This window comes from Macaca fascicularis, chromosome 8 (assembly GCF_037993035.2).
Source record: "Macaca fascicularis isolate 582-1 chromosome 8, T2T-MFA8v1.1".
NCBI lineage: Eukaryota > Metazoa > Chordata > Mammalia > Primates > Cercopithecidae > Macaca > Macaca fascicularis.
In genome coordinates this window covers 153,382,558-153,406,004 of record NC_088382.1, presented here as the reverse complement: position 1 = coordinate 153,406,004, position 23,447 = coordinate 153,382,558, and the positions used below count along the sequence as shown (strand labels likewise).

Sequence of the window (23,447 nt, the reverse complement as noted above, 5' to 3'; positions counted from 1 at the left end):
CTCTTCAAAAAATTAAAAATTTAGCCAGGCATGGTGGCACATACCTGTAGTCCCAGCTACTCAGGAGGCTGAGGCAAGAGAATCGCTTGAACCCAGGAGGCGGAGGTTGCAATGAGTTGAGATCACCCCACTGCACTCCAGCCTGGGCGACAGAGCGAGACTCCACCTCAAAAAGAAAAAAAAAAAAAAGAAATGCATGAATGAGTGAACTCCTGGCATCTTTCAGGAGCTCTATGGTGACTGTCTTCTGTAAGCTTGGGTTGATACTGGGGAAAACAGCCAGGGAACTGGTTGCCCTAATATCAACTGGGATGTGGGATTCTGGATAAGAAGAGGTCAGTAGGGTGTTGCTGACCCAGTGAGTATGATCAGAGACACATCAGGCTCTGCCAGCCAGACAGCAGCTGCCACAGTCTCTCCCAGTCTCCAGATGTAAGTGAAATTCAGACTCACAACTGCCAAAGTGAAGAGGGGCTGGAAGCTCTCCCAGCACAAAGCATGCCAACCACTCCCACCAGTTACGCTCCTACTCTGTCCCCGAAGGAGTCTGTGGCCATTTGCCAGGGTTAAGTGTCACCGACATAGAGGGGCACAGAGAGGCTTTTCGAGGACGGGAACGTGGTGTGTAGCCGGACACTGACATTGGCGCCAGGACTTTGACAGGATCACCACGGCCCTCTGTTTATGGAAGTCACGGAAGGCACTGTGGCCCAAGTCCATCCCTAATGGGTCCAGTGGGTCTGCAGATGTGCCCTGTTTATTGGGATACACATTCTTAGCTGCCAGCTGAACGCTCACATTGGCTCCTTGGCCAGAGGAGTAAGGGTCATTATGGTAGGAAGAACCAAGTGAGAGCCTGTGGAACTTCTTCCCTCCAGCAAGACAGTGAGCCTGACAGAAGAAGTGCTTTGCTTGAGGAACTGCAGAGGTTAACACCAACATCGGAGACCAGGGAAGCAGGTGTGGTGGTTCCTATCTCCATTAGGTTCACCTGCCCGGCCTTTGTGAAAACAAATTAATAACGACCGTGGGTGACAGACTGCAGCAAACCTGAAGACGCAGCAGGGCCTGTGAGAGCTGCCATGCCGCGAGTGGTCTTTTTGCCACAGCAGATCAACGTAGCCTCTGCAGCTGGTGTGTGACTAGCATCTTGGCAAACTCTTTCTTCTCCATATCCTCACTTGGGAGGGTCAGAAGCAGTTCATCTTCACCAGCAGACAGCAGCACTCCTTCCCTGCCTCGTCTCAGGGCTGTGGCTGCTCCTGGGCTTTCTGGTGGGTGGAATAATGTCTCCCAAAGATGTCCGCCTCCTGCCCCCTGGAACTTGTGAATACTTGAGGTGATGCAGCAAAAAGGGAATGGAGATTGCAGATGAATTAAGGTTGCTCATCGGCTGACCTTAGGCCAGGAAGACCATCCCAGATTACCCGGGGAGATCCTATGCAATCACGAGGGTCTGTAAAATTGGAAGAGGAGCCAGACCTGATGGTTCAAGCCTGCAATCCCAACTACTTTGGAGGCCAAGGCAGGAGGATGGCTCGGGCCTAGGATTTCGAGACCAGCCTGGGCAACATAGCAAGATGCTGTCTCAAAAAAACAAAGAAAAGAAAAAAAAAAAAAAAGAGAGAAAAGCTGGCTAATGGAAGCAGATGAATGGCTGGCCCAGATGTTAAATTTAGCAGAAAAGAGCTTTAAATAGGTATTGTAAGTATATTAAGGAAAATATGAATGAAATGGACACAAATATGGATAATTTTCAAAAAGGAACTAAAATTTATTAAAAGCAAATCCAGTGGCTGGGAGCAGTGGCTCACGCCTGTAATCCCAGCACTTTGGGAGGCCGAGGCGGGCAGATCACAAGGTTAAGAGATCGAGACCATCCTGGCCAACATGGTGAAACCCTGTCTCTAAAAATACAAAAATTAGCCGGGTGTGGTGGCATGCGCCTGTAGTCCCAGCTACTCAGGAGGCTGAGGCAGAATTGCCTGAACCTGGGAGGCGGAGGCTGCAGTGAGCCAACCCCCAGTGCACTCCAGCCTGGCAACAGAGGGAAACTCCATCTCAAAAAAAAAGAAAAAGAATCCAATGGGTATTCAGAAACTAAAAACTACAACATATGAAACTAATGTTTCTGATCTCATTTATCTGTAAATGGCAGTGTAATTATTCATATGACAAAATGATTTTTTAAAATATACACTATAAAGCAGATGTTTCAGTCACTTCTGAAGCAGGCTTCACGGCCTGGTGTTAAATGTCCTGCCAGATCTACAAAAGTTCAGCTTAAAGAACACACCCAAGACGACGCATTTCCAAGTGCAATCGTAATTCCACTGAGCAAATGAAGAGGGGCCGTATGTCTAAATGCTAAGCAAAGACGCAGTCTCAAGGTTTTCCATCTTAACAGCAAAATCCAGACTGGAAGACTCAAGTCAAACAGCCCAAGTCCAAAGATGAAAAAAGATGGAGAAAAACCTATAGTGACACTGAAAGAGGCTTGCCAGACATGGGAGCACACACCTGTAGTCCCAGCTACTCAGGCTGAGGTGGGAGGATCACTTGAGCCCAAGAGGTGGAGGCTGCAGTGAGCTAGGGTTACGCCTGGGAATAGTCCCTGAACTCCAGCCTGGGCAAGACAGCTGACCCCGTCTCAAAAAAACAAAACAAAACATTAAAAAACCCAAACCAAAAACAGTGGAAGAGGGAGGCAGAAGTGGAGAGCCAGAGGGAAGGAAACCTGCAGCACGGCTGGCTTTCCTCGATGTCAGCCTGCCAAGGCCGTGCCTAGTGGCCACCCTGCAGAGCTGGTAGATGTGGCGGCTGCTATAGCAGCAAGGGGACACAGGCACAGGAACCCCCCCTCTCCTGGGCATCTCAATGGTCCCAGGAGTTCTGGGGGGTGGGGGATAAAGCACCTGGTGAAGGGGTCCACAGATCTAGGCTGTACCAGGACACCACAGGGCAAAAGACAGATTCTGGCACCTGTGCCTCCATCCAGCAAGAAAGACCCCATGCTCGGCAGGCCCCTTAGCACCGTGGCAGCAGCACAGGCCATGTTTGGGGTCACTGCCCCACCCGCTGACTGAGAGACCCAGAGGCTCGCCGTCCCCAATGTGGCCCAGGGCTGCTGGCTACGGTGAAAGTTGCCGGGCTGCTTGGACCACACTGTCTGTCCCGAGGATCCGGTGTGCAGGAGGTAGGGTGGGTGTGGAGCCTCTGGCAGGCCCCTGTGGAGCCTCCCACAGGTTTCTGGGGCTCTGGGGCCCAGCCACACCTTCCTAGTGGAGGCTATTCTTCTTTTGGAAAGCAGCTCCTGGAATGCTGCCTTCCCAGGCTGGGTTTCCCTGCTCCACAGTCACGCCCTTGGGCAGCCCAGCAGCCAACTACCGCGTGGTGGAAACGGTGTTTGCGGGCCCAGCCCAGACAACATAGGTGAGTCCCCGGGCCCATCGCATTTGCCCCCTTTTGCGGCACAGATGCCGCCTGGGGAGGGCACCAATGCAGAGGAAAGGCTGGGAAAGGCTCCCACACGCTGGCATCAACTCCAGCCTCACCTCCCCCGCACTCTGCAGTCCCATGCAGGGAGGTCCTGGGGGCAGCAGCGAGGGACAGCCCCCCGGGGGCACCTGATCACCCACTTCCTGTGTATCACTAACTCCGAACACCAGTGAGGGCTGGGGCTGGCTCTCCAGGGCCCCAGACAGTGGTGATGCGGAGAGTTGGAAAAGGCTGGGGGATGGGTCTGTGAGGAGCAGGGAAAGCCGAGCTCAGGGGGAGGCTCTGCATCCTGTAGGGACGCCCCTAGAGAGAGTCGGCCACGGTGGGGCACAGACAGGCAGGTGGACATCATGACCACACCATGGACAGCAGCCAGCAGGCCCTGGGGCAGAGTGGCATGGGGGCAGGAATGGTGGCTACACCAACAGCATGAGCTCCTTTTCCAAGACTGATCTAGAGCAAGTCCCACCCACGCAGAACAAGCCCTCTTTACAGATCATCAGACATGTGGGGAGAGCAGGGCTGCAGGCAGAGAGGAGGAGGCTGGGGACGGCGTGCTCTGTCTGGATGGACTTCCTGGAATAGCCTCCGAGTGCAAAAATAGCGTGTCCATGTGATGGCGACCAGGTGTCCCCGAAGCACAGAAAGCGCTGAGTCAGCAGCATGGACTCCTCCGAAGGCACGTGAGCTGGGTGGCCACGGCCGTGGGCTGGAGCCTCGCACATCCTCAACACTAAGTGCCCAGCCCTGAGCCTACCGTCTGGAGGCAGGGCAGTCTCACTTGACACCTGCTGCTCTGAAGGGGACACAGCCTGTTCTGGCTGAAATAGACTTCCTAGCAGATGTGGAGAATCCCCCTTGCCAACTCCGCCTCTGCAGTCCCAGCAGCCCCAGCAGCCCTGCTTCTGAGCCCGAACCCTTGCCAACTCCGCCTCTGCAGTCCCAGCACCCCCAGCAGCCCTGCTTCTGAGCCCGAACCCTTGCCAACTCCGCCTCTGCAGTCCCAGCACCCCCAGCAGCCCTGCTTCTGAGCCCGAAACCCACTTTGTAGCAAAAAGAGGGACCATGGCAGGGGTCATGGAGCTCCCTGTGTCTTGGTGTCACTTTCTCCAGGGGCGGGCTCCTGATGGGAAGCCCTGAGGCTCAGTGCAGCCAGGATGCAGCTCCTGGCCCTGTGGCCTCCAGTCTGAGTTTCCCTCGACCAGATGAAGCTCCCTGGTCCCGTCTGCCCCACACCCCGCAGAGCAGAGCGAGTGAGGCAGGGCTGTACTGGAGGAAAGCTAGGAGTCCACCTCAAACTACGGAAAGCAAAATGAGGGCGTCCCTGCCTTTCCCTGACACCGAGAGCAGAAGAGCCGCCTCTTGGTTTCCCACCAGGAGCCTGCACCTGGAGAAAATGACACCAAGACACAGGAACGATTGGAGATGATCCCGGGCAGAGCCCCAGTGCTGGCCTTCAGTGACAAAAGGGACATCCTCCCCAGATTTTCCTAAGGTCTGACCTTGCCTGTGTTCCCTGCTTCCTCTCACAGCCGCCTCTTGCCAAGGCCAAATCCCCAGCTACTGGACAGGCTCCACCGCTTACATCCCACGGGTCCTTCCGCGGCGGTGCTTCCGCGCACCTGTGGCTCTTATCAAACAACTGCCACTACTTCCGTCCTCAGGACAGGGTTGAGCTCCTTATCCTGGCACCTGGGGCGCGGTGTGAGGGGGTACACAGGCAATCAGGCGATGGGCGGTGCCGGGCCTGAGCTGGGGGGTACAGCTGGCTGTTGGTGCCAGGCCTGCATCTATCTGGACGCTGCAGCCAGGATGGCCCATGCCCAGCAGGGGCGTCAGGGTCAGACCTGATGTGGGCCGCGAGGCCCTATGGGCTCCGTGGAGAGGAGCCCAGGGAAGAGCAGGCGGAACCGTGGGTGAAGTAGGCCCGCGGCACCAGCGCAGAAGCAGGAGGGCGGGCAGCCGCGAGGACAGAATGAGCAGTGAGGAAGGCGGCGGGCGCGTGGAAACCGACGAGTTCGCGTTGGGAGGCGCTGCTGAGCCTCAGGGCGGTTCCGGGCCCGGCACAAGGTTTGAGCGGCCGACCCGGTCGGGAGCAGCGCAGGGTGGGAGCTGCGGAGCCTAAGAAGGCGGTCTGGCCCGAGGCGACCGCGCGGTGTCCCGTTTCCTGCCACCGGAGGGCGGCGCGCGCTGGGCGGGCACGATGCGGTGGACCCGCGATGAAGGCGGACCCGGGATGGAGGCGGCCTCGACCCCCGCGAGGGCGACTGGCGCAAGGCTGGGTCTTCCCGAGAGGCTACGCACCCGGGCGGCGGGCGAGAGCCGGTCGCGGCGGGAGGGGCTTGGGCGTGTCGCGGGTCTGCGCCGAGCACTCACAGGTGAGGGTACACGCGCATACACACCCGTGCACGCACCTGCACGCGCGCACAAGCACACGTGTATATGACATGCAAGCGCCACACGTCTATATGACATGCAAGCGCATGCCCACACCGAGCGTGTCCCGGCCCAGGGCAGCCCCCTGCCAACAGCCCACCCGCTCAACCCCAGCGGGCGCGGGACGCGCGGGCTCTCACCTGGAGGGGCCTGTGGGCTCTCAGCCGGCGCCGGCTCCCTTGCCTGCCGGCCCAATTTCCTCTGCAGCGGGCGGTTCTCACCGGGCTTCCCTAGGGGAAAAGGACCGTCAGTGAGCTTGGGGTGAGAGGCCCCCATACCCATCGGTCTCAAGAGACACTTATGGGGCACCAAAAGGGCCGTGCATCCTGGCAGATAGGGAGCACCCCACCCGGGCCTCCTCCCGAGGGAGGCACACAACCTCAAGGAGCACGGGCTCCTCCAGCAGCACATACTCCACTGCACAGCGGGCCTCAGGGAGGCACAGGCGAGAGCCAGCCAGCAGGAACGCACCCAGGCTCTTGTGGGCCAAGAATAGGCAGGTTGCATCTCTGCTAAAAGGACCCTGTGGGCTGGCAGTGCTGCCTGCTGGCCCTGCCCCACCCCTTACATTGTCCACCACCTTATGCCACGTCCCTCCCCCAGGCCCTTCCCGTCTCTGTGTGTCCAATTCGGCACTCCCCTGGCAGGTGGCTGTCCCTCTGCTCCTGAGCTTCTGGGGCTAGGACTGAAGAGGAGCAGGAGCACTGCTCCAGGCAGGGTTGGGCCAGGCAAACCAGTCGGGCCAGTGTGACTGAACCGGCTGGGATGGGGCCCTGGGCGTGGGTGTGAGTCAGCGGCCCCGGGCTGGGGAAACGCTAGGGAGGAGGCCACCTGGAGCCCACCCTCCCAACAGGAAGCCCAGAGGACGCTGGTGTTTGGGGCTAGCCCTGTACCCCCACCTCCGGCCCCAAGACCCAAAGGCAGCTCTGGTCCAGTCAGGCCCTTGTTGCAGTGTGCAGGACAGCCAGCCCCCAGGCAGGACGGCACCAAGAGCCCCGGCCCCACCTCCATGACCGCCAGGACTTTTCTTTGGGCCCCACATCCGTTCACAAAGTGCCATGCGGGCCTTTGAGGGCCCAGTCTCTCCCGTCAGCCACAGTGCAGTGGCCCAAACCCTGCCCTCGCTCCCACTGTGTCCCTGGACCCTTTGTCTCCACCAAACACCACGGGCAAGCCCAAACCCCAGCGGTGCTCCTGGGAGCGTGCTAGCTGCCCTGGAGCCCCCCGGAGTGCGCGGGCTGGGGGTTCCCATGGTCAGCTGGGCTCAGGTTATCTGTGGCCAGGGAGGGTCTGGGCCCTGAGGGTCAGTGCGGCCAGGATGCAGTTCCCTCAACCAGCTGTGGGACTGGGGGAGCTGGGGTGAGGCGGGAGCGGGGGGCATTGGTGCCGCCCAGGGCAGGACCAGGCACGCCCGTTGCTGTGCACAGCCGGCGCTCTGGCTGCGGCGCTGCCTCCTCCAGCTTCTCAGCCTCCCTCCCAGTCTCGCCAGCAGGGCCTGCGGCCTGTAAAACCCCGTGCCGCCGTGTCAGCGCGTTAGTCAGCCTCAGCCCAGGCGAGCCACCACGCCGCGGAGTCCCTATAAACTCCCTGGTGTGGCCCAGCCCCACCGAGTGGGGTCAGTGAGGCCCACAGGCAGAGCCAGAGTCCCGAGCTGCGGTGCTGCGGGCACCAGCCAAGGGGCAGGACCTGGAACAGGGGGCCGAGCCTGGCGTGGGAGCACACAGCCACTGTGGCCTCCAGGGACGCCCTCTGAGCTGGCCTGAGGCCGGCCAGTCGATGAGCCAGGGCCCCTGGGGAGCAGACACCTGGTGAAGGAGACGCTGGATCCAGGGCCATGTCTGGGAAACGAGGTCGAGTTCGCAAACACCGGGCCAGGAGGGCAGGCAGGGCCCAGCCGGCAGCTGGGCAGCAGGGCCCTGAGGTCGAGCCCCCGCCCCTCACCCCAGGGGGCCCTCAGGGTGATGCGGGGGTGGCCCCTACAGGGCACGTGACCAGCATCGAGCCAGCACCTCAGGGACACCCCAGGGTGGCCAGGCCAGAGCAGCCACAGGCAGCCTCGAGGCCGGTGCCGGCTGCTGCTCCAGGGTCTGAGCTGGTGCTGGTTCTCACTGGGCACATGGAAGGCTGTGGAGCAGGGGGCCCCATGCCGGCCCTGGGCCCTGAACTGCTGAGGCTCCATGAGGTCCAGCTTTGCCTGGCCCAGGAGCAGCTGCTGCTGGAGGACCGGTGGAGGCAGGTCCAGCTGCAGATGCAGCTGTGGCGGGAGGAGCAGCTGTGGCTGCAGCAGCTACAGGAGGAGCAGCTGTGGCTGCAGCAGCTGCAGGAGGAGCAGGCCTGGGTGCACGTGGAGGGGCTGCAGCTGGCCATGGCCCTGGAGCAGCTCCGGAGTGAGGGCCTCGAAGCACTGCAGACCCAAGGCCAGGTAAGGCCTGGATGGGGTGGCGGGGAGGGGACCTCGGACCCTTGTGTTGGTGCGGTGGCCACTCCAGCAACCTAGGGATGCCTGTGGAGGGCCAGGAAGCCAGGCTGGATGCAGGGCATCTGTGGGCCCATTTTCACATATGCCAAGTGAAGCCCGTGCCCGCCACACAGGGCACTGCAAGACCAAGGGACAGCAAGCCTGCCTAGGCTGGCCCAACGCTTGGTGGAAGTGGGCACTGAGGGCAGATACTTGTTCAGGGACAGAGGTGTCCCTGCAGCAGACCCAGGTATGCTGGGCCAGAGCTGTCCAGGGCAGTGTATGGGCTGCGGTGCAGGGCGAAGGCCTGGGGGTGCAGTCAGTAGGTAGCAGAACTGAAGAGCACAGCCCCCACCCACGCAACCCAGTTTCCTGGCCGGCAGGTCCGCCTGCCCTGCCCCGTTTATTGGAGTGCAGTGTACTCAGGGCTAGAGACTGCGGAAGCAGCATGCGGCGCCTGTGCCCATTATCCTCATTCCAGGAGGGCTGCTGGCCTCAGACGCAGCTGGGGCTATTTTGGGGAACTAGGATCTAACCCCAGCCTGGTGTGGAGGAGTGGTCACCATCATCCCACCTGCTCCTGTGAATCTGGGAGCTCTCTGGCATCCAGGGGTGTTAGGCCAGGCCCACTCTAAGCAGAGGGGCAGTCTGGGGAGCAGTCTGGGATACTCTCTTAGTAATCACAGACCCCAGCGCAGGCCTGGGTGCTGAAGGACCCCAGATCTGCAGCCTGGAATGTGTTCACAGCCAGCACAGAGAATAAATGGGAGTTGGGGCAAGGGAGTGACAACAGTGAAGGCGGGGTCGGGGAGGATCTGGGGGAAGTCCCCTTCCCGACCCACAGGAAAACCCAGCCCAGGTGAGTTGTCACCATCCAACCTGGAAGTGACTACGGAGAAGGTGACTGGGAGCAAAGCGGCAGGCAGAGGGCAGCACAGGACGGCCAGATGGAGCAGAGTCAGAGCAGAACACATATTTAGACTGAGAATCCCCAACTTGGACTCAAGCCCTCCTGTTTCAAAACCCATTTTTGGCCACCTAGGCCCCTCCCACTGGCTCCTGCCCCCTTCCCATCCCCCAAAACTGGGCTTCTCTGAGCGCTACCCCCAGGCCCCCATCCCAACCCCAGGCGTATAAGATTAAGGCTGGGCCAGGCACGGTGGCTGAAGCCTGTAATCCCAGCACTTTGGGAGGCTGAGGTGGGCGGATCACCTGAGGTCAGGAATTCGAGACTAGCCTGGCCAACATGGCGAAACCCCTCTCTACTAAAACAAAAATACGAAAATTAGCAGGGCGTGGTGGCACACATCCATAATCCCAGCTACTCAGGAGGCCGAAGCAGAAGAATCACTTGAACCCAGGAGGTGGAGGTTGCACTGAGTCAGGATCGCACTCGACTGGGCGACAAGAGCGAGACTCCGTCTCAAAAAAAAAAAAAAAAGATTCAGACTCAAGGCCCGAGATGAATGAATGAACCCTCTGTCAGTCACACCTAATCCCAACTCAGAGATCCCCTGAGAGCCACTCTTGGAAGAAGGGCTCTCCTCAGAGGGGGTGTCTCTCAGTGGTTACACAGAAGGTCTCACAGGTCCGTGTTTGGGTGACAGTGCCCTGGAGGTCAGAGGGTGCACTCACCAGCAGTGGCTCTCGGCTTGGGCCCAGGGTGGAGCGTCTGCCACTTCCCAGCTGCAGCTTTGGGTCCCCCCTTCTTACTGTGCATTCTCCTGGGGGATGGGTAGGGAAGGACCAGGGAGGGGGTGCTCAGAGTGGCAGAGGGCAGGGACAGCGGCAGTGGGGAACAGGGCACACCACGGGGGCCTGAGTGGATAACAGCAGGAACATGGGCTTCCCCCAAGGCTTCCCAGCTGGTGTCCTGTCTGCCTGCCCGCCCCAGGTGTGTGCCCAGAAGCTTGAGCCGGGATGCCTGGCAAGAGCACTTGGCCACATCCCATCCCCCCGGCTGTGGCTTGCCTGCCCCTCCACCCCAGGCTCAGCTCATCCCGCCAGGCCCAGGATCTGGAGTCCAGCACTCTTCTCACTGCCCCAAGGTGCTGGGTTGCCAGTGGGACGGTCTTTGTTCTCACCATAAGCATGAGCACGGCCCTCTCTGCTGAAGCCTCCATGCCTCTCCACTGCCCTGGGAACCCAGCCCACCCATGAGCCTGCTCCCCAGCCCACCCAAGGCACTCACCCCTCCACGCCCTCAGACCCTATGTGGTCCCGGCCTTGGCAGATGGTGTTGTCAGGTCCTGGAGTAATACCCCTCTCCCTAGTCCACACAGCTGACCCCCAAGTTCATTTCCCTGGGAGGCTCCTCCTGCCTGCTTTGGCCTGTCGGGGTCCTCCCTGGTGCCCCATGCCCCTCACCCGCTACAGCACAGTTGCCTGGGCACTGGTCTGACCCCCCACCCATGTTTCCAGCATACTGGTACCAGTGGGGTGTCACTGAGTGTCTGGGGAAAGAACAAATGAAACTGGGAGTGACCCTGAAAACAGAAAATAGGATCACATGGCAAGAGGGACAAACAGAAAGGTGACTGATACCATCAGAAAGCGTTCAGGCAGGGCCAGTCCTTGGGGTGGGAGTGGCAGGGGTGAAGGGTGGTGGTTTGGACAGGTAATCCAGTGCAGGGCAGGGCCTAAGTGGGGGGAGAGGCCCTAAGTGAGGGCCTGAGGGGGATTTGGGGGTACTGGAGCACCCAGGGGCAGCTCGGGGTAGTGTGTGGGGTTGCTGTGTTCATGCGGGGGCGTCTGGTATGTGAGGCTTGGTGTGCACACTGGGTCCCTTGTCCGTGTTGGGGCTTGGTTTTCGCGGGGTCCCCGAGTGTACACCCAGGGTTCTATATGTGTGAGGGAGGTCCCCTGGTCTCTCAGAGTCAGTGTGAATATGGCATCCCTGTTTGTGTGTGGGATCGGTGTCTGAGGGATCTCACATGCAGGTGGGGTTCCCTACGTGTGCGGACGTCAGCGTGTTTGTGGGTGACTGAAGTGGACAGGACTGGGTGTTCTTGTTGGGTTCTGTCTTCCTGAGGAGTCTCCTGTGCTTGGGGGGTTGGTGCACACGAGGGACAGGTCATTCGGGGTCCGCATGTGCATTGGGGGTCACTGCAGCAGAGTCCCCTACAAGTGTGGGCATGGATGTGAAGGGATGAGGGAGAAAGATGGGGAACCCCAGGTACTTGTGGGCATCAGTGTGTGTGTGTGGTGGGGGTCGGGGCCTGGGGGTCCTCTGTTGGGCGGGATCCCCTCTACGTGTGGGACGCTGGTGCGGTGGGAGACCGGTGTGTGGTGAATGGATCCCCTGTGCTTTCGGGGCTCCCAGACCCGGCCCCGCCCGGGGCTCGACGCCGCCCCAGCGCCCTCACCTGCCGCACCTGCCTTCACCAACTCGGCGAGGAGGTCAGAGCTCCGCCCCTTGCGTCGGGCTGGCTTGTTTCCTAGCGACTGAGCCGGAACTTCCGAGTCACCCCAACTTCCGGGGCGAGGGTCAGGGGTCAGGCTAGGAACTTTGAGCCTGGGGTCAACAGTTGGGCTCCTGGGGGTCGAGGCCTTTGAAGTGGGGGCCTCACGGTCTCCGGCGGCGCTGGGCCGGGGTTTCTGGGCACGTGGCCGCAGGGCACGGGCGGGTCGGGGCGGAGGGTCGGGGCGCGGGCTGGGGGCGCGGTCCGGGGCGGGCGGCGGGGCCGCGGCGGGCGCGGGGCGCAGGAATGCGGGCGCGCCGCGGGTGGGGCCGCTCCGCCCCCAGGTGCTGCCCGGGCAGGCAGGAGGCAGGAGCGACGGGCGGGGCGGGGGCGGGCGCGTGAATCAGGCCGGGCGGGCCGCGGCAGGGAGTGGCTGCCGGACCGACCGGACCGCGAGGCCGCTGGGCGGCGGTCGGCTCCTGCTGCCCCCGTGCCGAGACCCCGCGCACCTGGCCAGGTAGGGCCCCCCTCCCCCGGCCCGGGCGGGGCGAGGCGGGGGCGGGCGCCCCTCGGTGCGGTCCCACCTGGGCTACCCTCGCGCCCGCACCTGGGCCGGGGCCGCGCGACCCAGAGAGGGGCGGTGGGAGTGGAGCGCGGCCGCGTGCGCGGGGCCGGGGCGGCGGGTCAGCTCGGACAGGGGGCGCCGCTGTGCGGATATGGACGCGAGCGCCCTCGCACGACGGCAGCCCGAGAAGAGCCGAGTGGGAAGCGGCCCGGGATCTGGGTCGAGCCTGCCTGGCCGTCCCGACTCGCTGCTGCCCTCGCGGCCTAGCTGGAGTCTGGGTGCTAGGCACGGCCTGGACCCTTCCCTGGGGACGCCCGCCCGGGCCACCGTGGACTGGGGTGGCCAGGGTGCGGCCTGGATCCCCGCCTGGCAAGCAGGGCGAGTGACGGGAGGGCTGCCCGTAGCGCCCATGTTCCAGGGCTGGGGTGGGTGGATGGGGCACCCAGCCGCCGCAGCCGCGAGCTCGCAGGGTGCACTGACCCCGTTGGGGGCTGGGGTGCCCACCCCGCAAGCTACCACTGAGCGACTTCCGGTCTGTGAGCCCTGTCCTCCGCACCCCACCTTTCCGCCTCCTAGAGCCTCCGCGCCCTCCTGGGCCCATCGGAACTTGGCACAGGCTCACCCCACTTTGTGTAGGAACTCCGGATCCTTCCATGGGGTCCTCCTTCCAGATACTCAGGAACCCCACTTCCTGCCAGGGTGGAGAGGATGGGGTCCTTGAAGGCCAGCTGAGGGCCCTGACTTCGAGTCAGAGGTCAGGGGTCAGCAGCAGAAGAGTGGATTCGTGCTGAGTCATTGGCCATGGGTGGGTTCCGTGCCCTACCTCCCTTGGGCAAGCGTTTGGTAGGCAAATGTGTGGGCATGCAGGCCACTGGGGTGCTCCATCTCAGGCTTGGGAGTGTCTGCGGCCCCGTCCATAGCCCAGCAGACACGTACCCATGAAAGGACACGATGTGAGGAATGAAGCCATTGGAGGTCTGGGCATCACCCTGTGATGATGAGGGGTGTCTGCTGGGAGGGCTCCTGGCAACGGGGGATTCCACAGTCCAGATGATCCCTGCCCCCATTACACACAGCCTGGAGCCTGGATGCTGTGTGGATATCCCTCCCCTGTGAAATCCTAAGGGACAGTGGGGGTCCTTTCTAGAGTGTCCCCCAGCGTCGGGAAGTGCCCTCAAACAAGGTTAGCAGGGTTGTTCCCCCTGCCCTATATGGTCAGACACCGCCCCTACAGCCAGGCTGGCAGTGGTGAGTGGGCGCCCCGGCCCAGCCAGACAGGCCTACACCTCACCCCCATGTGGTTGGCCTCGATCTGCCCTAACGAGCCCCATATGTCAACCATGAGGACAATGCCCCAACAAAGAAATGTTGGGACAGCTTCTCCCAGGCCAGTTGGCATCTGGGGCTGTTGAGTGGCACCAGGTATTTCCCATGTCCCAACTCCATGTCACCCCCGGGGGTACCAGGCAGGACGGCGGCCTCCTGACCCCAACATTCTCAGCCTAGTGGCTCCGGTTAGCACCCGTGCAGTCCAGCTGGCCAGCGCCCATCCTGTCAGTGCCCCAGGGCACACTCCTCTGTCTGGGCTGAACCACCTTCCCAGCCAGGGCCAACATTCGGGAACCTGTGTGCTAGGCGGGGATAGGTGTCCTGCCTCCCTCCCCAACCCGAGGAGCAGTGGGATGGGCTGAACGGTCCCTAGGGCTCTCCTTCCAGGGAGAGGTACCCAGGTAGCTCGGTGACCCCAGGCGTGGGCCCTGGGTGCGCCCCATCTGACCTTTCTGGAGAGGCCAGGCACCCTGCAGGGACCCTTTGGAGAACAGATTGGGCTGTGGGGCAGCCAAGTATGGATGATGGTGGGGAGCCCAGGACCTGGAAAGGTCCCTGCTGCCCTGGACGGGGGGCTGGTGGCAACAGGACTCTGAGCAAGTGGAGAGCCAGATCTGGGCGATGTGGAGTGCAGGCCCTGCAGGGCCCTGTGGGCACCAAGGGGTTGTGGTCCAGGGAGGTTTTATCTGAGAAGGACAGTGACAAGAAAGGTCAAGGGAAGGAGGGGGACTGGTAGACAGAGACAGAGTCTAGGGGTCAGTGTTGCAGGGCTGGGCAGTCATAGAATGGGCTGTGGGAACCCAATTGTGAAACCCTGGGGATGGGGAGGAGGTGTCGCCCAGGGCTATGCGTAGGGCTTAGGGTTGCCATTCCAGGAGGAGGGTGGTCACAGCCCTGTTTGCTGCGCTCACCTTGGCTAGGCACGGTGTCTTGTGGACCCTCAGCTGTGTTGTGCAGTAGAGGTAGGCCAGAGAGGTGCAGTGACCTACCCACGGTTTCCCAGGCAGTCAGGGACAGACACATGCCAGCATGGGTGGCACCAGCTTATCCAGTAGGCACAGTGCCAGGGGCCTGTGAATGTCTTAAGAAAAAAGTGAATACTATAATGATGAATACAGCCTGGATTATGTTTGTCTTTAAGCCAATACTCATAAAATGTTTTGGGGGGCGGTTGGTTTTATTTTCATTTTTTGTAGCGATGCAGTCTCTATCACCCAGGCAGGAGTGCAGTGTCACAATCATAACTCATAGCAGCCTCCAACTCCTGGGCTCAAACAACCCTTGTCTCAGCTTCCCAAGTGGCTGGGACTGCATGCGCACGCCACCATGCCTGCCTGATGTTTAAAATTTTTTGTAGAGATGGGGTCTTGCTGTGTTGCTCAGGCTGGTTTCAAACTCTTGGCTTCAAGCGGTTATCCTGCCTCAGCCTCCCAGAGGAAGGAGAGACAAGGCTGGGATACCTGTGCCCCACCCTCTACCAGTATCCCCTCAGCTTGGGGTGTCCCTCAGTCTGGGTTGCCCTCTGTGAGCCTGGCTCAGCTGGTGTCCTGGAAGGCCTCCTGGGCATGGGCTAAACTTCAGCCTACCCAAGTCACTGACAGCCCCTTCCACAGTGTGTCCATTCTAGAGGGTAGGAGTGGTCCCAGTGCCCCCACCCCTAGTCATGTGTCTCCCTGCCCCTCCAGACCCCCGGCCCCAACATGGCCCGTCGCTCCCAGAGCTCCTCGCAGGGGGACAACCCACTGGCACCCGGGTACCTGCCGCCTCACTACAAAGAGTACTACCGCCTGGCGGTGGATGCACTGGCCGAGGGTGGCTCGGAGGCCTACAGCCGCTTCCTGGCGACTGAGGGGGCACCAGACTTCCTGTGCCCTGAAGAGCTGGAACATGTGAGCCGACACCTTCGGCCTCCACAGTATGTTACCCGAGAGCCACCCGAAGGCAGCCTTCTCGACGTGGACATGGATGGCTCCTCAGGTACATACTGGCCAGTGAACTCAGACCAGGCCGTGCCTGAGCTTGACCTGGGCTGGCCTCTGACCTTCGGCTTCCAGGGCACCGAGGTGACCACCTTGGTGCAGCCACCGCCCCCCGACAGCCCCAGCATCAAGGATGAGGCCCGCAGGATGATCCGTTCCGCCCAGCAGGTGCGCCATCTTGGGCTCAAGGGTAGTGGGGAGGGGCCAGGGCTAGAGGCACCAGGGTGGAGGAGACGCATGAGCACGATCAGCTTGGGTGAACCCTGAGCTCCAGCTGGAGCGGGGGTTCCTGGCAACAATCTTCAGGGCCGCCAGGTCTCGATCATCAGGGGCTACAGGCTCTGCACGGGTCTGCTTGCCCATGGTCATGGCCAGTGCCCAGAAATTCAGGGGCTCTGAGATGGGTGGGCACCGCCCCAGCCTGGGTTGATTGTTCAGATAATTACCTCTCATCCTGCCCGGTGGCCCTTGGCCAGCTGAGGGCTTCTAACCCTCACCAAACAGCTAGCAGACGGTGCAGGGTGCATCAGGTCCAGACGCTAAAGGCCCGTGACTTTCTCCCCTGCCCATGGCAGCAACCCTGTCCCAGGGCAGAACTGGAGCCTGGGACTCAGCCCTGACAGCTGTCCTGGAGTGGGGGCAGCTCAGCCGTCTGTAGGGTGGAGGGGATTTTGAGGTGCCCTTGCCATGCCCCCAGCGGGGCCCCATACCCCAACCTGGCCCACCCTCGTCCAGGGTTCTCTGCCCTGCACCTGCCTCGGCTCCCTCCTCATGGCCAGCCACTCCACACCTCTTCTCCTTCTGGTCCTTCTCCTTCCTCCTACCCATCTTCCAGACGCGGCCCCACTCCCAGGGATGGACTAGCTTGTTTCACAGTGGTTGTGGGTGATCCAGACGCCTCCTGGGCGTGGTGGGGAGGCTGGACAATAGTGTGGGGACAGCAGGGGCCTCTCCTCTCTGTCCTGACCCGCCCCTGCAGGTGGTGGCCGTGGTGATGGACATGTTCACTGATGTGGACCTGCTCAGCGAAGTGCTGGAGGCCGCCGCCCGTCGGGTCCCAGTCTACATCCTGCTGGATGAGATGAACGCGCAGCACTTCCTGGACATGGCCGACAAGTGCCGTGTCAACCTGCACCACGTGGATGTGAGTTCCCGGGAGTGGGAGATTGGGGAGGACCCGCGGCAGAGATCTGACTCCCCTCCCTCCCCAGTTCCTGCGGGTACGGACTGTGGCGGGCCCCACCTACTACTGCCGCACTGGGAAGTCCTTCAAGGGCCACGTCAAGGAGAAGTTCCTGCTGGTGGACTGTGCCGTGGTGATGAGTGGGAGCTACAGGTGCGCCCGCGAGCTTCCCTCACCCCCTTCTCTGGGGCCTCCTCCTGTAGCCCCAGCACCCCCTTTCCACACCAGGGCCCTCCTTGCCAGGAGCCCTTGTCCTGTATCCCTGCGTCCTCCCCGCCCCACCCGATGCCCACGGGGCTGCAGTGCCCTCGCTCCAGCTCAGTTTGACTCTGGCCCTGACCCCCCACAGCTTCATGTGGTCCTTTGAGAAGATCCACCGCAGCCTGGCACACGTGTTCCAAGGAGAGCTGGTCTCCAGCTTCGATGAGGAGTTCCGCATCCTCTTCGCGCAGTCCGAGCCGCTTGTGCCCTCGGCCGCGGCCCTGGCCCGCATGGATGCCTATGCCCTGGCTCCGTATGCCGGGGCCGGGCCCCTTGTGGGCGTCCCTGGGGTCGGGGCGCCAACCCCTTTCTCCTTCCCGAAACGAGCGCACCTCCTGTTCCCGCCACCCCGGGAAGAGGGCCTGGGCTTCCCCTCCTTCCTCGACCCGGACCGCCACTTCCTGTCGGCCTTCCGCCGGGAGGAGCCTCCGCGGATGCCGGGGGGCGCGCTGGAGCCGCACGCGGGCCTGCGGCCGCTCTCGCGGCGCCTGGAGGCCGAGGCCGGGCCGGCTGGGGAGCTCGCGGGCGCGCGGGGCTTCTTCCAGGCGCGGCACCTGGAGATGGACGCCTTCAAGCGGCACAGCTTCGCGACCGAGGGCGCAGGCGCCGTGGAGAACTTCGCGGCCGCGCGGCAGGTGTCGCGGCAGACGTTCCTCAGCCACGGCGACGACTTCCGCTTCCAGACCAGCCACTTCCACCGCGACCAGCTCTACCAGCAGCAGTACCAGTGGGACCCGCAGCTCGCGCCGGCGCGCCCGCAGGGCCTGTTCGAGAAGCTTCGCGGGGGCCGCGCGGGTTTCGCGGACCCGGATGACTTCACGTTGGGCGCCGGGCCCCGCTTCCCGGAGCTCGGACCCGACGGGCACCAGCGGCTGGACTACGTGCCGTCCAGCGCGTCCCGCGAGGTGCGCCACGGCTCGGACCCCGCCTTCGGGCCCGGACCCCGCGGCCTGGAGCCCAGCGGGGCCCCGCGCCCCAACCTGACCCAGCGCTTCCCATGCCAGGCCGCGGCGAGGCCCGGCCCAGACTCCACTCCCGAGGCGGAGCCGGAGCGCAGAGGCGGGCCCGAGGGGCGGGCCGGGCTGCGGCGCTGGCGCCTGGCCTCCTACTTGAGCGGATGCCATGGCGAGGATGGGGGCGACGACGGCCTGCCGGCGCCCATGGAAGCGGAGGCTTACGAAGACGACGTGTTGCCTCCCGGGGGCCGGGCAGCTGCCGGCGACCTGCTCCCCTCGGCCTTCCGCGTCCCTGCAGCCTTCCCCACGAAGGTCCCGGTGCCAGGCTCGGGCAGCGGCGGCGGCAACGGCCCAGAGCGCGAGGGCCCGGAGGAGCCCGGCCTGGCCAAGCAGGACTCGTTCCGCTCGCGCCTGAACCCCCTGGTCCAGCGCAGCTCCAGGCTGCGCTCCTCGCTTATCTTCAGCACATCACAGGCTGAGGGTACGGCCGGGACTGCGGCGGCCACAGAGAAGGTGCAGCTGCTGCGCAAGGAGCAGACGGTCAGCGAGACGCTGGGGCCCGGCGGAGAGGCCGTGCGCTCCGCGGCTTCCACCAAGGTGGCGGAGCTGCTGGAGAAGTACAAAGGCCCAGCCCGTGATTCCGGCGGCGGCGTGGGCGCCATCACCGTTGCCAACCACAGCAAGACCGTCGTGTCACAGGCATGGCGGGAAGAGGTGGCGGCCCCAGGTGGCGTGGGTGGCGAGCACCGCAGCCTCGAGAGCTGCCTCCTGGACCTGCGCGACTCTTTTGCGCAGCAACTGCACCAGGAGGCGGAGCGGCAGCCGGGAGCCGCCTCGCTCACCGCGGCGCAGCTGCTCGACACGCTGGGCCGGAGCGGCTCCGACCGCCTGCCCTCCCGCTTCCTCTCTGCCCAGGGCCGCGCAACCTCCCCGGAAGGGCTGGACAGCCCTCTGCCCTTGGAAGGGCCCGGGGCGCACCAGGTGCTCCATAATGAGCCAAAAGGGAGCCCCACCTCGGCTTACCCTGAGCGGAAGGGGAGCCCCACGCCCGGGTTTTCCACTCGAAGAGGAAGTCCAACTACAGGATTTATTGAGCAGAAAGGGAGCCCCACCTCAGCCTACCCCGAGCGCAGGAGCAGTCCGGTGCCACCCGTACCGGAGCGCAGGGGCAGTCCGGTGCCCCCCGTGCCAGAGCGCAGGGGGAGTCCGGTGCCTCCCGTGCCGGAGCGCAGGGGCAGCCTCACTCTTACCTTCTCCGGGGAGTCCCCGAAGGCCGGGCCCGTGGAGGAGGGGCCGAGCGGCCCCATGGAAGTCCTGCGCAAAGGCTCCCTGCGCCTTAGGCAGCTGCTGAGCCCCAAGGGCGAGCGGCGCATGGAGGATGAGAGTGGCTTCCCAGTGCCGCAGGAGAACGGGCAACCTGAGAGCCCGCGGCGGCCGTCACTGGGCCGGGGTGACAGCACAGAGGCTGCCACAGGAGATGAGCGGGGCCCGCGGGCGCGCCTGACTTCAGCCACGGCCAATGCCTTGTACAGCAGCAACCTTCGAGATGACACGAAGGCCATTCTGGAGCAGATCAGCGCCCACGGCCAGAAGCACCGTGCAGTCCCTGCCCCGGGCCCGGGCCCGGCCCACAGCAGCCCCGAGCTAGGCCGTCCACCGGCTGCTGGCGGCCTGGCCCCGGATATGTCCGACAAGGACAAGTGTTCAGCCATTTTCCGCTCGGACAGCCTGGGGACCCAGGGCCGGCTGAGCCGCACGCTGCCAGCCAGCGCGGAGGAGCGTGATCGGCTGCTGCGCCGCATGGAGAGCATGCGCAAGGAGAAGCGCGTGTACAGCCGCTTTGAGGTCTTCTGCAAGAAAGAGGAGGCCAGCGGCCCTGGGGCAGGGGAAGGCCCCGCGGAGGAGGGCACCAGGGACAGCAAGGTGGGCAAGTTCGTGCCCAAGATCCTGGGCACGTTCAAAGGCAAGAAGTGAGTCTCCTGACATCGCTGCCACGGTCACCAGAGCCCCCACGGAACAGAGAGCCCTGCGCATGGGTTTGAGCAGAGGCTGTCAGGCCACGGCCACTTGGGACTTGGCTGAGTGCGCCAGACCTCAGCTCCACTGGAGGCTCACCTGGCAGCTGCTGTCTCTGCCCCGGCCTCCACAACGCTGGGGCTCCAGCCCCTTGCCACCAGTGCCTTTCTCCCCTCAGCACCTTCTCTCTCCAGCACCTTCTCTGCACCGTCAGCCTTGCGTGGCGCAGCATCTGGCTCCGCCATCTCTTTGTGCCTCAGTCCCGCCCCACCTTTTTTTTTTTTTTTTTTTTTTTTTGAGACCCAGGGCTGGAATGCAGTTGAGTGGTCTCGGCTCACTGCAACCTCTGCCTCCTGGGTTCCTGCGATTCTCCTGCCTCAGCCTCCTGAGTAGCTGGGATTACAGGTGCCTGCCACCATGCCCAGGTAATTTTTGTATTTTTAGTAGAGACAGGGTTTCACTATGTTGGCCAGGCTGGTCTCCAGCTCCTGGCCTCAAATGATCCGCCCGCCTCAGCCTCCCAAAGTCGGGGGATTACAGGCATGAGCCGCACACCCTTCTAAGTTTCTATCCTCTTGCAAGGGCCTCACCTCTGTGCCTCAATTCCCCATTCTCTGGGCCCTTTTCCTCCTCAGGGCCTCCTGTTCTCAGGGCCTCTCCCCTCCCTCCCTCCCTCCCTCCCCCCTCTCTCAGGGTCTTCTCCCTTCCTCCCCGCCCCCACCCCTGCCCAGGGTCTCCCCCGTCCTCAGGGCTTCACTTCCTTTTCTACTTGGATTCTCTGGCTCGCTGCCTCCCAGCATCTTTCTTGGAGGCCCGTCCTCTTGCTGTGGGGGAAGACTGGGCTGGCTGTGGGCAGTTTGCAAGGTGGGGGGGGGGGCGTGAAGCTGGACCAGAAGATGCCCCTTGGAGTGGCAAGGAAGCTGGACAAGGCAGGCCACTGGGAAGGGGGTGCAGGGAAGCCCAAAGGTCCGCCTTGGCCAGGTCTGCCGTCTCCTCCAGCAAGGCTCTAGCCAGCACTGGGTGAGAGTGGGAGGGGCACTGGGCTTTGCAGCACAATAAAACATGGTCTGGACAACCTGTAGCCCTGGCCTCATGAGCACCCCCTGCACAGGCCCAGCCCAAGCCAGGTGCCAGAAGGGCCGGATTTGGGGGGGCTTATCCTTGACAGGTATGGGACCAGGTGAGGGCAGGGGACAAGGTGCAGCCCAGGCCAAGCCCAGCTGTTTAGACATAGGTCCTGGGCACCCCTGTAGGTGGGAGTGGTCCTTGCCCTCCTGGTGTCCAGCAGACAACCCCCTCCAACCCCATTCTCAGGTTCTTTCCTCTTTGTCACCAACACTAAGAATCTGTCTAGGGTTCCTGGGTTATCTTGTATCTCTTTTCACCCCCAGAGAGGAATTGCAGTTGACTCAGAATGACACATTTTGGCACCACATGTGTAGAACATCCCCCACTGTTAGATGCTAGCCTTGTGAAATTCATGTTTCTGTATTCTCTTTCTTTTCAAAAAATAATCTTTTTAGTGTAATAAATCCTAAGAGGGAACTGATTTAAGAAACAAGGCCACCAAACAAAGGCAGCAGTTCTGACTCCAGCAGCTGGGAGAGAAAGGGAAGTGACCCCACTCTCACTGCTGAACAGCCCACTGGTGACCAAAGCCACCACCCACGTAGGGATGACAGCAGGGACTTCTGGCCAGGGGGCAAAAGTGCCTGGAAGTGGGGTGCACCTGAGTGTCTCTTGGCCATGATGTTCTTGTGGGCACATCTGTGTGTGTGCTGCCTGGGGTGTCGCTGAGCGGACAGGCTCTCCAGCTGGAGCCCATGGAGAGGCCAGAGGCTGGCGGCCCTGCCTGGGCCTTTGGAGCCTCCTGCCTGCACCCTCCACATCCTCTAAACCATGATGCAGCACATTTTGGTGTTAATAAAACATAACACACAAAATATACACACGTTCCCCAGTGTATATAATCTCCCAGTTATTTCCTGCAGCCTTTAACCATGTGGCCTCCTGGATTTCCCCTGTGGACCCACCACCCAGCCCTGTGGGGGGCACTAAAGACCCCCCAGCTCCACTTCCAAGGCCCACCTTGGCTCCTCCGACTTCACGCTGCTCTCCTGTTGCCGTCCCCGATGCCCCCTGTGCAGGCACACTCCTGCGTGCCCACCTGCGATTCCCCATTCAGCAGCCCTACCACACACTGCCCAGCCTGAGGCCAAGCCTCCAGCCCTGCAGCCCCCTGGCCTCTCTGCAGCGTCCTCTCCCACAGCTTCTTGGTCCTGCTTGTTCAGCACCCTAGGCCTTCAGGACCCAAGCAGCCCCCTTGGGAAACAAACCCCTGGGCTGGGTCTCTGACTGGCTCACCACTTCCTCGGGCCCTCCCGCTCCCTCCTCCACCGCCTCCAACCTTCTCCCAAGCCCAGCCTCCCTGAGTCTCTTGCAGGTGCCTGGCCTAGCACCAGGGCAGCGCTAGCTCCCACCCTCTGCTCAGCTTCCCCACCCACATCTTGTCCTTCCCCACCCTCCCGCATGGTGGCAATGGCTTCCACAACCCAGAGGCGTTCCTGCTCCTGGCAGCCCAACCCCCGACCACAGCACAGGCTGCGCCTTTCTGACTGTGAGCTCCTCCAGCGTGTGAGCTCCTCCAGCGTGTGAGCTTCCCAGACTGAGAGTCTGGCAGCCCAACCCCCCCACCGACAGCACAGGCTGCGCCCTTTAGACTGTGAGCTCCTCCCAGCCTGCGAACTTTCCAGCTGCCTCCCTGTGTTCCAGCCCCAACCCAGGGGCAGGTGCAGCTGAGGACACCTGGCACCCTAGGACACAGCTTTGTGCCCACAGGGCCCCTTTGATCTCTGCAGCCCTGCACAGCCCTGGCCTGAACTCATACCAGGGCCTTTGCCTGGGGGTGACAAGAGGAGGTAACCCTGACCTCACGAGATGTCTGTCTCCCACCCTCACCTGCAGAGACCTGAAGACAGATCAGGCGCAGTGGCTGTACTGGGGGAGCGCAGGCTGCAATCCCTGACAGCAGGGGAGGGGCGAGGCTGCCCCCTTCTTTCTCCCCTTCTCTCCTCTGGCTCAGAGTCACAAACATGGCCATGAGGTGACCCTAGGTCCCTACCCCACAGGACCACCCTGAGGGGCAGCCTGGACCCTGAAGCCACAGCAGGTAGGAAAATGATGGACCAAGGACAGGAAGCTGCCCCAGGCAAACCTAGAGGGAAAAGCCCAGTGCTGGATGTGGAGTGGGCAGGGCCTCTAGTGGGGCGGGTGGCACTGAGCTCTGGGGTGGAGGTTTCAGGACAGGGGCGGTGGGGTCCTCAGAGGAGTGGAGGCTCCAGGAAAGGGGTCGGGCCCCCCAGCTA

The 23,447-nt window shown here is 62.4% G+C and overlaps 3 protein-coding genes across 22 annotated transcripts in view; 2 read left to right on the top strand and 1 right to left on the bottom strand.

The window, feature by feature from the left end:
- The window catches only part of IQANK1 (IQ motif and ankyrin repeat containing 1), a 62,370-nt gene extending 50,568 nt beyond the window's left edge, over positions 1–11,802 (bottom strand). For 17 of the 18 annotated variants that reach the window (XR_010577577.2, XR_010577578.2, XR_010577579.2 and 14 more), the window contains exons 1-3: positions 11,758–11,802; positions 10,028–10,116; positions 6,075–6,164 (exon numbers count right to left, since the gene is read on the bottom strand). Coding sequence is in view for 13 of the 18 variants with exons in the window: in XM_065519790.2 (XP_065375862.1) it covers positions 6,075–6,164; positions 10,028–10,112 (175 nt within the window). In the remaining 5 variants the exon portion in view is untranslated. Of the gene's footprint in view, positions 1–6,074; positions 6,165–6,313; positions 6,446–10,027; positions 10,117–11,757 lie in introns of those variants that run through there. The other variant, XM_065519792.1, reaches the window with a different exon arrangement.
- A 426-nt stretch (positions 11,803–12,228) lies between these two features.
- On the top strand, positions 12,229–21,157 carry FAM83H (family with sequence similarity 83 member H). Of its 3 annotated transcripts, none has more exons than XM_045398857.3 (5): positions 12,229–12,310; positions 15,373–15,834; positions 16,646–16,810; positions 16,878–17,002; positions 17,199–21,157. In XM_045398857.3, the coding sequence occupies exons 2-5, from the start codon at positions 15,388–15,390 to the stop codon at positions 20,038–20,040; spliced, it is 3,579 nt and encodes a 1,192-aa protein (XP_045254792.2). In that variant the 5' UTR covers positions 12,229–12,310; positions 15,373–15,387; the 3' UTR covers positions 20,041–21,157. The 3 variants fall into 3 exon arrangements, with proteins under 3 accessions (XP_045254792.2, XP_005564326.3, XP_045254794.2); XM_005564269.5 differs by lacking the exon at positions 12,229–12,310 and adding an exon at positions 13,036–13,163; XM_045398859.3 differs by lacking the exon at positions 12,229–12,310 and adding an exon at positions 14,525–14,649.
- LOC141407478 (protein GVQW1-like) lies at positions 20,099–20,764 on the top strand. Its single transcript, XM_073999714.1, has one exon. The coding sequence runs from the start codon at positions 20,099–20,101 to the stop codon at positions 20,582–20,584; it is 486 nt and encodes a 161-aa protein (XP_073855815.1). The 3' UTR covers positions 20,585–20,764.
- Positions 21,158–23,447: the final 2,290 nt, after the last annotated feature.

Coding starts and splice junctions, on each gene's coding strand:
- LOC141407478 (XM_073999714.1), top strand. CDS start 20,099: ATGGGTTTGAGCAGAGGCTGTCAGGCCACGGCCACTTGGGACTTGGCT.
- FAM83H (XM_045398857.3), top strand. CDS start 15,388: ATGGCCCGTCGCTCCCAGAGCTCCTCGCAGGGGGACAACCCACTGGCA. Junction 16,811..16,877: donor TCAACCTGCACCACGTGGAT/GTGAGTTCCCGG, acceptor CTCCCTCCCCAG/TTCCTGCGGGTACGGACTGT. Junction 17,003..17,198: donor GTGATGAGTGGGAGCTACAG/GTGCGCCCGCGA, acceptor GACCCCCCACAG/CTTCATGTGGTCCTTTGAGA.